General features: G+C 36.6%; 1 protein-coding gene across 3 annotated transcripts in view; it reads left to right on the forward strand.

Annotated features, from left to right (window-relative positions):
• NPAS3 (neuronal PAS domain protein 3) overlaps positions 1-16,219 on the forward strand; it is a 592,022-nt gene that overhangs the window by 546,540 nt on the left and 29,263 nt on the right. For all 3 annotated transcript variants that reach the window (XM_058025872.1, XM_058025873.1, XM_058025874.1), the window contains one exon: positions 14,447-14,640. In XM_058025872.1, the coding sequence (XP_057881855.1) occupies positions 14,447-14,640 (194 nt within the window). The remainder of the gene's footprint in view (positions 1-14,446; positions 14,641-16,219) is intronic.

Consider the following 16,219-nt stretch of genomic DNA (forward strand, 5'->3'; position numbering starts at 1 on the left):
AGGTTACTCTGAGGAGGGTTACAAGTTTTATTTCAATTTTTATGGATAAGTATTTTATTCTCTCTGAACTTCTTGTGCTCATTGCTGTGTAAAGATCTTGCTATTGAAAGGACACAGACATGATGTGTTTCATTAGTGGTAAACAAGGTTTTTCACTTTTAGTTCTGATAACACATTAGACCCTCCCATGCCCCCTTTTTTTACAGACATATTCAGTTATAATTCCTGTCTTTGTATGTTTTTCCATGCTAAACCAAACAATATAGCACATCAGTGACTTCTATACATGGAAAAGAGTGTATCCTCCTAATATTTGACAATATTTCTAAAGTTTTTTTATTTATTTATTCTTTTTCTACTGATTTGTTTGTATTCTTGCTTGTTTTAGGGGACATTTATAGAGAAATATTAAAAAATTAAAACAATAGGATGCAAGGCCTTCAAAACTAACAGTATTACCCGCATTTAAAGGCAGTTCGAGAAATATGTATTCATCCCATGGCTTCATTTTACGGAGTTGGTCACATACTTGCAAATAGTTCAAGTCTCCTCTGTGTGGCAAGAAAAACCTGTTTAAAATGTTTCAGTCTTTTCACAATCAAACTCAAGGAATTTTTCAAATTAAATATGTGGTGGGATCATCACATCATTTTCTTCCAGGCAAATATGTTGATAACATAACAGTCACAGCTCATCTGCTGTTGCGTTGCTGCTTCTCAGTTATTCTCAGAAATAAGATCTGAATTCTTAGAGGCATGAAAATATTTAATAGTGATAAGCCTTTTAAAAATCAAAATTAGTAGATACCAGTTACAGTGAAATATTAAATCTGAAATTAACTCTGCACTACCAGTGTAAACAAGCCTCATTCTGTGCACAAATAATTTGGACATTTTCCCCAACAATTCGTTGTGCAAGAGCAGAATGCTCATTTTATTTCATGTGAACTCGGTGGTCCCTTTCACTTTTGACATATTTTGGAAGGTCTGAGGTATTAGAGAAATATTTCTCTTCTTGGAAATTGTTATCTCATTAGATTTTTCATTCATTTCTCCTTGCTGAAGTGCTCAGAAATAATTTCTTCCTAATAATCAGCAGCCTTCAATTGTTGTGACCCTTTGCACTGTTAAAAAGACCATGTTGGTTAATTCAGTCCAGCACCAGGCATATCATTGTGCTTAGGAGATAGCTAAATGCAGAGCCCTGTTTCACTCAGCTCACAGGGCATCTCTGGGTCCAGCCTGGATCTCTCACACTCATACGTCCAGGGTTAGGAATGGGGCACTGGACACAGCTTTTCCTGAAGAAGCAAGGAGCTGATTCTCAACTCCCAAAGAGGTATTATGGGTTGTTTTCAGTCACTTTACAGTCATATGCATTCATAAATTTTTATATGGTTGGAAGATGCAGACTTTGATGGTACAAAGCTCACAGAAGAGCTTTAGATCACTGGAGCAACCACAGACAAAGTTTATGTTGACAATTTATCAGCTCTTCTCCGTCAAGGAAAATTGTTTTTTAGTGCCTGCCTATTAGCAATCACATGCATATTATGAAATTGAGTTTTGGGGAGGACAGCCTGCCATCTGTCTTTTCTGTCTTTTTTGCACAATGCATCATTCTAAAGTTAAAACTTTCTGTGCTTTAAAATGATGTAAAATATGAGATGTCTATAATAGAGACACTTGGAAAGAAAAATGTACTAAGTAGAAATGTAAATCTTTATAGACTTTAGAAACAGGGAACTGCTGATGCTATACTTTATGTTTTAGCTACAAATGCCCTCCACATTTTCCACATGCCATAGTGTTGATAATTAATTAATATATATCTCAAGGAGAGTGAAAATGTTTCCTTCATAAACTCTTTCTGGTTCAGGGCGGTTTTTTGTGTGAGTGAAATGGAACTGCAAATGCCTGTTGTGGAGAAAGAAAAAGATGTGTGCAGTTTCCTTTTTGTGTTCTGATATGCTAAGATTTTATCAATAATATTGTTTTCCTGTAAAAATATCTGCCTCAGAGAAAATCTGCTGTGTAGCTGTCAGGATTACACCTCTTAGAATATACCTGTGGTGATTCTGTTAAATTGATAAAAACAGAACGCTCTGCTGTGTAGAAGGATTGCTGAAAATATTCCGAAGCCCTTTCATGTGTAGCAGCACTTGTATGGCAGTGCATTTATTGTGCTATAAATTCCATCACTGATTTTGGCCATTTCAAATTGATTCTGCAGTAACTGTAAGTAATGAACCTTACAGACAGAGCCAAGGAAAAAAACCCAAGCCAATAAACTTTTGCCTGTAGGAATACAAATTGTAGAGTTCATTTAGCCTCAGTTTTTATCAAATCATGCAGTGAATACCCCACAAAGCCAGAAAATGTATCCAACAAAATATACAGTGCCATAGCCCTGGCTTGCTTTAAATTTAGCTGTTAAACCAGACAGTCAATTATCCAAAGTACATGTTTGTATGAGGTGTCCTGGGGATTTCACCTGAGATTCAAGGAAGGTGCTCCACATAAGTAGATGAAAGTGGAAAAATTATACTGGAAGTGACTTAAACAGGATAATAAGCCAAATCCTGAGCTGTTTTACATGGTCAAAGCAATACCAGGTACCACTGAATTTCATAGGGGTGTAGATGGATGTGCAGTGAGCTACTAATGACTCACCAGGTCAAAGTATACCACAATCCTCAAAATTTACATATGTTTCTAGCATATTTCCCTTTCTTTACTGAAAATTTCTCCTGAGCTAACAAGATATTAACGATTCCATAGATTTTAACAGAGAATTAATGTACTTGGTAAAAATTTCCGTAGGAAAGTTTTAAAATGCATCTAAAAGATGCTGTTCTAAGGTTTTCTATAGGAAACCCACTGACCTTGATTTGTTAAATTTTGTATAATTTTTCAGTCTTTTAGATCATGTCAAGTCTTATTTTACAAATAGACCGTAGATCTAGTCCTGCTAAACCAGTGGGATGCACATGAGATTAAAGTACAGATGAATGTGCATATATGTTCTACCCTCAGTTGTTACAGGAAGAGCTAACTTCAGATTTCAGTTCAAATGCAGAAAAGATTAGTTTTCTTCCATAGAGCTTTCTTACTAACATTACAGGAGAGAGAATAAAGCTCACATTTTATTTTCTGTGCAAAAATAAATAAATGTCTGGGTTAGGTTCCTGCAAGCCCTGCAGCACTTCCATACATCACAGCTTGCACGCTCATGTATCTTACAGTCTGCATTGCATGCTGAATTCATTCTGTGTGTCTTCTTGTACCTAACTGCATATTTTTCTGGGCCTTTGTGCAGTCTGTGAGAGATATTAAATCCTCATTTTGAGATCAAAATGCTTGAGTCCATTCTACTCTTATATAGGCTACAAAGATATTTGTTGTCTGAGACATATTCCTTGCCTCTCTCTATAAAAAGGTCTATTTTGTCAATTTGTCCACTTTAGAACAGCAGCCTAAGTGACACACAGAGCAAAAAAAGACACAGAAACTGGGGCTTTCAGTTAAACACCAAGTATGGTGAAAGCCATAATAAAATAATGAGAGTATAGAATGCTATTTTTCCTTTCACTCTGCTGGTTTGTGTTGTAATGAGGAACACTGCAAGTGAGTCCAAAATCTTGTGAATAGCCCCTGGTAACTAAGAGCAAAGAAACCTTGCTCATTATCTCTCCTCCCTCCCGAATAAACATTTCAGCCACCATAAATGAGTGTGACATGAAGGGCAAGTGAGTGGCTCTCATTCCAGATGAGAAACACTTGAAGCTGAGGAACCTGTAGGTTGTTGTAAAGGTGCAACAACCTGTGACCTGTGACCACTGGATGATGGGGCAGGCATACCATTTACTTCTGTATGACCTAAAATTCATACTCTTAAATGAGAGATTCCCAGCCTTGCAGAGAGAAGTCATAGGTGTTCAGGCTGACTTTTGGTTGGGACTGCAGTGTGTGAAAGACAGAGCTATCCTATTTTTTTTCTGGTTATTTTATTGAATTACATAGAACAACTTAGCCAATTATAAGTAAAGGTTCAGTGTGGATTGACAGATGGCATGCAACACCCCTACTGTATTTCATTTATAAATATGATTGATGTAGTGGTAATTTCTTGGTAACCTGTTTTTCCAAAAAAAAGTGTTCTGAGTAGTGGGTTAGTAAAAGAAAATTAATCTCTGCATGTTAAACTTGCCAACTTTTGAATTAATTGCATGAGAGTGACAATCAATTAATAAATGTTAAGCAAACAAGAGAAAATCAGTGAATTAAAAATTACTAAATTGATTCCAATGCAGATAAAGCAAGAGTCTGCCATAATTCTTTGGTGTAGATTCAAGAACACGAACCTTGTCTCATCAGTTTTTCCTCGCCATTTATCCATGTTTAGCATTTAAAACAATAGTGGTTTATTATGATTTTTACAAATAAATTGCTATCTATAATCTAGCTTGCTGCATTAAGTGGATTATAGAAACAAATCATAGATAGTGGTCCATTTGTAGCTGTCAAGGAGAAGGTCAGAGCTCTGTAAAGACCATCCATCTCCAAGTGGATAAAGGTTTTTTCTTCAAAGAGAAATCTCATCCCTCGTATGGATGGACTTTGTCTACTAATGGCAGTACATGTGGCTGCTCCTCTGGAGGGGCTGTCATGGTGTGCCCCAGCCTTCTGCAGTCTCTGTAAAGCCACTTTTGGGCATGGGGTTTGCAGTTTCAATGCTACTTTCTTTATCAGAACCATGTGAAGTGTATATAAAACTGTTCAAATTAACACTGAGAACAGTCAGAGAGCTATTGACATTAGATCTAGGCGGACATACCAGAAGAAGTTTTCCTCTCCTCTTATGATCATTCATTTTCATCATCTGGATGTGGAAGCATTATTATTTACCTGCAAAATCTTTTCTGAAATTTGCAGTCAGAATTTTTATAAAATCAGCTTATATTCCTTACTGTCTATTTCCCCCTTCATACTGAAAATTTTACATTTACATTCATATAAGTGTCATTGATGTCAGGAAAGTGAAAACATATTAATGAAGTATGGAAATTAATTTTTTTTGCCTACTCCACTCTTGCTTTTGTCACAGTTGTGGTGTTTTTCAGGTTAGCCCACACATTCTGTTGTCTAAGATCTTTGGGTAGACCTTGTGTTCTGTATACAGCCAGAAAAAAATTGTGCCATGCTAGAGGAAAGCATACAAGCATTAAAATAAAACAATTGCTTTTGGCTATGGGAGCATACACCAGACACCATCAACATAAGCAGAGGAACCTTAGCATTAAAGACATTGAAATAATTGTCCTCATCCTTCTCCATTGTGTGTCCCTACTTTACCATGTTCAAAACTCACTGATATATTTCTACCCATTAAGTCACAAAAGTAGGAAGAGTAAATGTAATTTTTTTATTAACTTCAGAATGAGCTCTGGGGCTGCAACCACAGGTGGAGAGCTTGAGCAGAACATAAACATTCCTGTCTTAATCAAGGGTGACTTGGGGAATCCATTTCTGTCTTTACAGACAGCAGCATTTTCTATATCTTTTTCTCTGTGTGTAGGAAAATACATTAATATCAGATATTTTGTTTTATCTAGTCCTTTCTCACTTATCAAGTCCTTGCAGAGAATCACCTAAGGTAATTGTTGGGCTGCTAAGAACTACATCAAACAAAACAGTAGGAAAAAAACCCTAAAAGAATCTCTTTATTTCTCCCTGCAAAGAAAGAAATAAAGAAACTACATCTGAAGTATACTTATTTTTAGCTGTCTTTAGTGCAACAAGATTTGATTGCCCCAACATACAGAACTGAAACTAACTTTTTTGAACAACATTTTCACCCTTTCTGTTTCAGAATGATGCAGCCATTTCCCCCCATCTCCCAATACTCTGATAAACTGCATTGGAACTAATGCAAAAAAAATCCTTTTTTAGTTTAAATTTCACTGCTGGCAAAAGCAACAGAGTTCTGGAATAGTGAATTTCAAGAGAGTTTGCTCATGGGCAGGGACAACTATTCCTTTACTGGAACCCTGCACACTTCAATAGCTAAATGCTTTCAACTTTTTTTAAACAGTATTAAGGAAAAAATATCCTCAAGGCATTATTTTTACAGGGAACTTCAAACATTCCATGAAGAAAAAAAAATGCAACATATTTGAACACAAAGGGATTTGAAGTGGCAAATCTGTTAAAGTGAACTGATCTTTTGAGTTTCAGGGTTAAATAAGTATTGACCACGAATTAGAGATGCAGACTACTGAAAATTCTGAGACATTTCAGATTCCTAACCTGACCAGCAGTAGCCCGATTCTATAAGAAATCCTATATAAATAATTATGTTAGCTTGGTTTTAAATTAAGTATATTTCATTTTTTCCTCTGAGTTCAACAAAATCCTTTATACCATTTACAAGAAGTACAAGAAAATCCCAGGTTCTTAATCTTTTTTACTACACAGACTTAATTTTTCAGTAACTCAATATTAAAAATTTTAGAGTTTATATTTTAAAGCAGCTGTGAAGCAAACAGATATGCAAGGGTAAATCTGCTCATCTTGAATCCTTCTGCAAATGGTCTGCTCTGGAGGTCATATCAAAGAGATTCTTTTTCCAGCTTAAACCTGTCTTTTCTAAATAGATCTCAACCTGATCTCATTTAATGCATTGATGTCTGGTTTCTAAGTCATTATATTTGCTGTATTACATATCAAAAGGACTCTTGAGAAATTCCCCTGAATTGATAATTCTAATTTCTTATGTATAGCTACTCTATATTCACTCTGAGGACAGCTGTATTGTATGCTAAACCACGAATTGTAAAAATTGATCCCTTTGTATGTAGGTTTGTATTAAATTGAGATACTCTATTTTTTTCCTGTTTGTTGCCACACATGGGTTCCTGGTGTCAGTTTGTATTTGGCTGTTTGAGCATATTAAAGTTTTGCTAGTGCTTATGATGTTCTTGCCAAGAGCGCTCTTGCAGCAATCTGCACTAGAACAGTCTTTGTGCCAATTACTTCAAAAAGTATTCAGTTATAAACCCAATTTTTATGGCTACTTTTTCAGGTTGCTGTGTGTTGATTTCATTTAGATTCTTTTTTTTTTCCATTTTTTTAATGTTGATCTTCAAATGCTTTTAAGCTTTCCATTATGAAAAGACAATACAGTGTTGATAGAGTTTTTAATAAGATATCTATTAAAGGTTCAAAGGTATTAAAATTAAACCTAATAATTTTAATTAATAATACTGCATATATTTAAAGGATGCTGTTTAAAAGTGGAAAATTTGGAGTTCTTATTGCAGGAGCATAATATGAAAATAGAAACCTTTGCAGCGACATAAGGCAAAATAACTGAAAAATTATAATGTGCTGAACTGAAAAAATATATTTATTAACTCAACACAATATTTCTTGAGTTTATATTATAGAGCTGATTTCAGGAGTGTCAGCTCTTCAACATATTTTGCTTAGGGAAAAGCAGCTTGCTAATCTATTGTAATTAATGAAAAATCACAACACAGGAAAGGATGTCCTATCATTAACACATTTTACAATATAAATGTGCTTTTGAAAGGACAGACTTGATCGTGCAACTTCTACTACTGCAATGTACACCAGTGCAAGACTGGACCTCAGAATTCTGACATGACAGCCATCATGGCAGTACTGACAGATATGTGCTCATATACAGCCCAGAACACTCTACTATGTGCTGAAGAGTAACTGCTTGTCTAGTATCCCAAATAAAAAAAGGTACATGTGTCATATAGCAGAATGAAAAAGCCATAAATGTAGGATCTAATAATGTTAATCTAAAGGATCCATAAATACTGGAGGAACCTCTGATCATTTCCCAGTCTGTTCAGATTTGATAACTCTTGAAAAACATTTGTGCACTTTTGAAAATGCTTTTGTTTTGTTCTTTGGATGACAGCTTTAGGAGTTGTTTATCACACAACAGTCTTCCATTATTCTCACAGAGTATTCTTAAGATAGCCTTATCCTAACCAGTGTAACTTGGGCAATCTCATGTTCTTGTTTTACCTTTGCTCTTTTTTGGAGCGTTAGAGAGCTGTCCCCATCACCTTCTCTTTAGTTCATTATCCAGACAGAGGTAAGTGGGAGATAAACCTTCTGCATGCTGAGGTTGAGAAACAAGGAGTTTGTTTTATGTGTGCTCAAAATAGTGACTTTAGCACAGAAGAGATCTGTTCTCTGTAGTGTACTTGAAATGAATGACAGTGACTGTGGTTATTGTGCTTGCTGCTGATCTCAAGATTCCCCATATGCAATCAATAATATTCTATTCAGGTCATTTTAGGGATTCAGCAAGTGCTTTGAACTGAGCCTACCACACTGGGTTGTTTCTCACATGATGCTTGTCTTTAAGCACCAATAAGTTTGAGGTCTCATAAGGATACTTTTTTTTATACCCTCAGGATTAGCCTGAATTCTGCCTGTGACTATTTTAAGCAGTAGAATAGGATTTGAATCTTATTATTTGAGAGAGTGATAACAGAGGAAAGATGGGAAAAGCCTAACGTGTCTCCAAAAACTAGTATTGACTTTTTAGCAATAAAATACGTCCTGAGACCAAACATGCTGTTTAAATGTAAATACCATTTCCATTTTCAGACTGTCTTTTGCAGGTGTATTTGAAGGGATTTAAAACGTACTTGTAGATGGGAAAGAGGCTATTGACCTTGAAACTATGTATGTGTTAGGAATAATGTTCCCCTCCTTGAAATCCAACTCGTATTCTTTGAATGGGTGCTCAAGACCGCAGCTCTGAACAGAGGTTTCACATGGCGTTCATTGCCTAACTCAATCAAGACTGACTGCAAAGCTGTTTCTCAGGAGTCATAGACTATATTGCCTTGTCTTATTTTCATCCACCATGGTTCTGAATGTAACAGTGACAGCTGCACTAAGTACTACTTTTCTTAGTTCTGGTGCAGACTTGATATAATAGGACAAGGTTGTAGACACAATGCTCTTTATTAAATGGACTACTGTAGTTGAAAAAAAGACCCCAGATATACAGGGTTTTCAGCATACAAGCATTTTTTCGAGGCTAAATCTGAAGTAACAAATTTTTGAATCAAGTAAGTGTTAAGAACAATTACTGTAAGTAGACAGGTTATTTGGTTACGTTGTCCAAGAGAAAAGATAGATGATGCTTATGAGGTTGGAGATGGCTGATGTTAACAAGGGAAAATGATAAAAAGGTTATTTCATAGATTAAAAGAGATAGCAAGTCTAGCATTGATTCAACAGGAACATACATCTACAAACTTTACTTGACACAATGGATGAAACCCATCATGTAAAGTGCACATGGCAAGCCCAATGTGTCCTCTGTGTGTTAAGCTAAATATACAAAATAGAGACTTGATTGGCCTGTGTACAGCAAGTTGGATGCATTTGGGACATCTCAGACTTGCTGCACATGTGGGGTGATCCAACATATTACAGTTGTAGTGGCTCATTCCTTTTCAACACCCAAATGTCATGCTCCATGGGATCTCCTGTTAGTAATACTGTAGAGGTTGTAGAAATGCAGTAAGTCTGAGAAGGGGATGATGAAGTATTGCAGGACCTGCAGACTCAAAGCCTTACTGGACCTCTCATTTCCCAGCTACTGCTGAATGATAAATATAAGCCAATGATGTCTTCTCCCAAAGCTTTCATGAAGACTGGGACAGCAGGCTTTTATCTCAGTTGAGGATGGGGCTGTGGAACCACAGAAACAAACAATTTCTGACCATGAGAAAACATAAGCAAGTAGAAATATTGTAGTGATTGCAGTGTGACATGAGCAGGAAGGAAGAGAAGTGTGGTAAATAAAGAAACCTATACTGAATGGTTGTATTTTTATGTCAGAAAAGGAAAAACTTTCAGATGCCATTGTATAAACTCCCAATGCGACACGGGGCTCTGTTTTCCTCATAGTCCAGAGGAAATTCTGCTTCCGAATATTCACTCTTACTTTAGAAATCACTTGAAACCATGTAGGAACTCACCACCTTGCAGAGTGTAAAAACATTTGTCTCACTGGTGTCACAGACAGGTTTTGAGATGCATGGAAGTGTATCAGTGAGTGAAGGAACACACAACTCTTTGAAGGAAAAATGAGAGACTATGGGTATAGTTTGTAAGATATTTCTTTGGCCAATTTCATCAGTTTAAATTGGTTGTATTTTAAAGATTTAGATGTTGATTTTGGAAGTATAATCTAACATATTTGAGACCAAAACAAATATATACATATATATATGCTTCAGAAACAGTTGTTTCTGTAAAAGGGGAATAAATGTGTGTGTGAATAGTTTATAAAATAGCTAAATACCTAGGTGCACACACTAAATACATTTGGATGTTTTCATATGTGATTGTTTTCTAAAAAAATTATTCTATACAATAATTTTAAGACTTCAAATTTAATGTCTCATTAAATGAGCTGGAGGGACAGCTTCTGCTGGTGCTGTGGTTTCAGACACACAATAAATTGGCATAATCATTTACACAGAGAACAAAAGAGGTAGTTTAGAAATTTGTTTCAAAATTAAGTTTAAGTTTTGAAGCACACAGAGACATTTGAAAGGTGAAATTCACAGATTTTTCATGCTTGCAGGTTTTTATAGCCTCTGGTAATGCATGTCCTTACTCTGACATCACATGTATGTGAAAAAATAGATGTAATATTTAAAGATATCTTTTGGCAAAGAAAGTATTTCCATCTTCAGAGGTGAAATTTAGCTTTAAAGGATGATGAGCAAGTTCCAGATGTGTTTTTCTATTGCTGGGCTTTACTTTCCCTAAGTATTGACAGAGGGAAGGTTTTATCAAGGTCTTTGTGATGTGCTTGTTTATAATGAGTAGACATTAGTAGAGCACATCTAAGAGCATATCACTAACAGATGACTAAAGAGAGCATATGGCAGGGAAAAGAAATATATATTTGTCCAACCAGTGTGGCTTGTTAACACTCCCACACTCATAAACTCATGTGTTTACATGTACTTACAATATTTTGCAAATCCGTTTTCTAATCAGCTAAAAATAAAAGCCAAATAATTTTTTCCCAGTATTAGTGTGTTAGGCAAAGTTGATTTCGGTTTTTTGCTTTAAACAAAGCAATTAAGCAGTTCATACAATTTTTACAGTATTTGTTTTGCTTCAGCATTATGTCTTTACAGTATATGTGTTATTTTAATTTCTCAGTGTTAAAAGTTTTGGTCTTGCAAAATGCTTTTTCTTCACCCACCTGCCTATCCAAGGTTGTACTACAAGCAATAATATAGATCAGAATAAGCAAAATTCTGGTCTCAATCAGGTCACATGGCTTATTTCAACCATGAGACTTCCCTGGGCTTCTGTAGTATGAATCATAAAATCATAGTTACACCTACTAATAAACAGTTTGTAAGCAAGAAATTTCTGGAGAGTGAACCCAGTCCAGCTCCCAGCAACATAAAAAAGGAGTCTTGTCATTAATTTAATTCTGAATGTGGATGAAGAAATCATGGGGAAATCTGTACAGCTCTTGACATACAAAGTTTCTGATGACCCTGTGATCAGGAGTGTAGTATTCACCCACCTTTTTGAAATAGACAGAACACAGTATCACTGTCTTCTCTTGCTGTGACATCTAAATGTGCCTGTCTATTCATATGGCTTTAGTAGAAAGAAGATAGAGTTTAAAGATTGATTAGGACTAACTTTTCAGAAGGAAGCATTTATAAAAGTAACTGCACAGAAGAGCTGTGTTAACTTTTTATTTTCAGGAAATTCCTAGCAAATTCTTACTATATATTTACATCTGGAGGCAAGTATTGTCCTTCATAAAATAGTTTATTGTTGCAATTTAGCTTCATTAAAGTCATAATACTGCTTTAGGATGTGATAGACTAGTGCTGTGGGATTGAATTATAAAGAGATTAATTTCAACTACAGGAGATAATTGACCCTATAATTCCTATCACCCCTAATCCCAGTTCAAATGAACCAGTGTTAAAAGTGGCAATACTCACAATATAGACAAGGTCATGACAGTTAGAATTGTTTTTTACTACCAATTTGACTAATGTTGTCATAGAAGGGGATTTCAGGCATGGAAATACAGATCCTTTAGAGGCACACAGGCACTGGAACTGGTGGGTAGCTTGCTGTACCTTTCCCAGTGTAGAGAATCAGAATGAAATTGAGTGCTGACCCCTAAAATTTTACTTCATATGGGAATTGTGAACATGTTTTGATCCATGGTGGAATTAGGAACATGCTAAATAATTTGAATATGGAAGCAAATTCTCTTGAAATTCAACATTGTTAATATATGGTGGTCCTGGCAGGTTTGGAACTGTCTCTTGGGCAATACTACATCTGAAGTGTATTTCAGATGAAGTATCAGAAAAAAAGTGAGGTACTGCCTGAATAGACAGTTGTTCAAAAACAAATCATTTTGATATTTAGCTGCAAATGACATGAAGGTTTAGAAAAATACAAAGAGATATATATATATGATATAGCTTAAAAATTCCCCGAAGTGTTCATGCCAACTTCAAACATATTAGCATAAGGACTCTTACAAAAAAAAACAGCAGAAAAATTTTACTTTTGCATAGCACATTCAGGATAAGATAAATTTTCACATTTTTACCAGTTATCCATCAGCATTTTTCCAAGCATTTACAGATTTGAGTTTTGCAGTAAGCTGAAACTGCATGATAAAGAGACAGATAATGATAAAAAGATGTATATGCAAGCCTAGCTCGAAGGAGCAAAATATACTATTACTGCCCCTCCTGTGAAGTTAATCCTATTTCTTTTAGCTATTTCTTATTAGTTAATGAGGTTTTAAGAAAAAGAAATAATTAAAGTGGGTTTGAAATGCTGTTTTTGCATCTTTGCCTTTAGGAACTTTTTCAGATATTCATAGAGTAGTTTGCCCTTGAAAGGTGCATTAAGTGTGAGTTTAGGCAATAGTTACTTTAAACATGGGTGGTCAGAAACCTGTAACTGAAATGGCCATGCACAGCAGCTAATCACTTTCCTCATTCAGATTCACCACACTGGCTAGGCTCAAAATGTGAAATAGTGGTGAGAGGAGATGTTTCAATGATTAGGTCAAAAAAAAAAAAAGAAACAAATTTCAAGTCTTACATCACAGATTTGCTAGCATTAATTGGATTTTAATTTGGATGCACTTTGTGATTTGCAATCTTAAAAATGACAAATTTTCTTCTCTCTCACTTTCTACTATCAATCTCAGATCGGAAGTAAAGTGCTTGTCTTCTATCTTTGTGAGATGAGTATCAGTACAATTATTACCACATTTTTGTCACCTCCTCCTGTGACCCAGGAATCAACTGACTTCTCTGTTGACCTCTGGGTAGGGAGTCTGGGATGACAGAAAAGGGGCCCTCATCTCCTGGAAGTGTTCCCTTGATGTTGATGATGTACTGCATTCTGAGGATGAAAATCTGTGGCAGCCAGCAACTGCCAATTCCTGTGCATCTCTTATCCATGAGTACAGGAACTGCAGTTTGATTTTCATTTCAATATTCTGTATTTATATTATTTTACTGGATAAAACAACCCCTTTATTTATACACAGAACTCCTGAAGGAGTGAAACTGGAAGTGGTGAATAATTCTATTTCAGGCAGCGCTCTTAGAAGGGGGATGCAGTTCTTATGGATGCTATTGCATCTGAGCATCTTCTGGTATTATCTTGTGCATATGGAAGAAAACCACCACCCCCAGAGCTCTCCATGCATGCTTGGTGCACTAGGCAAAGGCATTACACATCCACCAACTCTTTAAATGTTTTAATGAGGATGCAGAAAGACCATGCATCCTGCGCCTGAGCTCACAGATCACCTGTAGGCAGTTGCTTCTCAATTTGCCAGCCACAAAGAAGAAATTCAAGGCAGAGAACAGTGTTTCCATGGTGTAGGTGACTATCAACTCAATGAAATCCATTATGTTTCAAAACTGCTGGTCTTTCTTATGTCATATTCGATTTCCAAATACTATAAAATGGTTACTTTATTAATTTTCAGCTTCATTATTTCAGTTTTATCTGACTCTCTTTTTTGTTGAATTTCTACTTCATTGTTGTTGTCTTCTTTCTTTGTGTAACAAACACCACAGCAAAAATCAACACACTACAGGTTGTTGGGTTGTTAGGTTTTTATTTGGTGAATGTGAAGCATTTTCCTGTTATGTTCTTTTTGCCATGAGGACATATAGGGCATGTTGACAGCCAATATTAATAAGCTTAACAATGATACTGGCAGTTACTTGGTACAATTTTAGGCAGTGTTAAGTGATCTGTGGGGAACAGTAAAATTATCCTTTAAAAGAAACTGATGTCACAGCTGCAGTCAGAATTCACTGGTATTTTTTATTGGTTTTGTTTTCCAGGTGATTCATATAACAGGCCGGTTACGTCTGAGAGTGTCACTGTCACACGGACGGACAGTGCCCAGCCAAATCATGGGACTTGTTGTTGTTGCTCATGCTTTGCCACCTCCTACAATTAATGAAGTCAGGATTGACTGCCACATGTTTGTCACTCGTGTGAATATGGACCTCAATATCATTTACTGTGAAAATAGGTACGGCTTTTAGATCCTTTACTTCTTTGTTCCATGGGCTTGGCAAGAAGTTTTAAAGTTTTTGACTTTTGCAATGTCATCTTGGTGTTGTAGGAGAACACCGAATTCACTCTCATCATTGCTACCTTCATTTTCATTACATTCTGAAAAAGATAAAGGTAAATTTAAAACTGCAATTTGCAGGATGTCTTCTAGAATAAGGGAAGATACACCAGGAAATATTCCTCTGAGTTTTCTCCGCTTTTTACAGTCTTTCACCGTCCCTCTCACAGGCAAGATTTGGGACTAGACAGACGTTGGTCTGACCTGTATGCCTGTCCTTATGCTCCTCCATCCTCCCCTCCACAAGTTTTTCGGTCTGAAGTTTTAAAGTTTTCCATTTTTGAACTAATTTGCAGATTACAGCTATCATGCTCGGTGTTTAACGGAACGGAAGCACAGATGGCCTAGATAGTAGGCTAGAGAGGTGGGATCTGTTGCAGTTAGAGGTGGGAAAACTGTAGAATAAAATTGGTTAAGGGCATACTGGGAAAGGCAGCAGTGAAATGGGAACAGGTGATGAAGAGTTGGTTGGGGGAGGCTGTGTTCTGTGTGATAGTGATGAGTGATCTGGGAAGGGGAAAGAGAGGATTTAAATTCAGCTCCTGCTCCCTGGGGGCTGGGTGCCCGTGGCGCTGGGTGCTCTGCATGGCTACCTGTGAGGGCAGGACATGGCAGCCAGGGCCCATCCACCACCCCAGAGGGGAGCTGGGGCACAGGGGCAGCTCCAGCCCCTGGCATTGGGCATCTCCTGAGGACAGGCAGTGGAAAGGGGTCGGGTCAGGAGGGCCGATGGCCAGGCAGGGCTGTGGGGAGCTGGGCACTGACTGCCATGGGGGCCTGGGCTGTGCCTGGGGTGGGGGCAGAGCTGGGAAGCAGAGGGGCTGATCAAAACCATTAAGACCTCAGAGTCCTGATTTTGAAAAATCAAAATATAATCCAGGGAATAGGTATTCAGAGTGAAAATATCTGAGAAGGAAATTACATGTAGTAAGTTTAGATCCTTTGATGGAAGTCCAAGGTATGGGGAAAAGGTTGGAAAGGAAGAAGGAAGGTAATGCAGCCAAAATAAATTTTATGAAGGGGACATCATCAAAAAGTAGAAGAAACAAGGTGGCTACTGCAAGCTTTTCTTGTGACAGCAACGATGGCTGGAAGCTCTCTGATATGAAAAATCATAATTGCTCAATTATAGTGGAATACCTGTGATCAGGATAGCACATCAATATAAACTTTTATTAAAAAGGATAAACTCAATGGTTTTGTTGAATCAGGATCTTAAACAACTTAAAATAATATTGGATTTCAATTATGAGGTTGTCTTTGCTGCCACATTGCTGCACGGCTGGAATACTTTTTAAAATACTACATGGCTATTAGAGAGAACACTTCATCTACACTTCCAGATCGTTGTCTAAAAGTGAATATATTATTCTTGTTTTTAAGCTTGGAAAAACTGCTTCATGGAAAGTGGTTTGCACAAAGTCACAGAAAAAGTGGACAATGGCATTAAAGTTTGGGATTTTTGCCTGAGAATCCA

The sequence above is a fragment of the Melospiza georgiana genome, chromosome 6 (assembly GCF_028018845.1).
Source record: "Melospiza georgiana isolate bMelGeo1 chromosome 6, bMelGeo1.pri, whole genome shotgun sequence".
Lineage (NCBI taxonomy): Eukaryota > Metazoa > Chordata > Aves > Passeriformes > Passerellidae > Melospiza > Melospiza georgiana.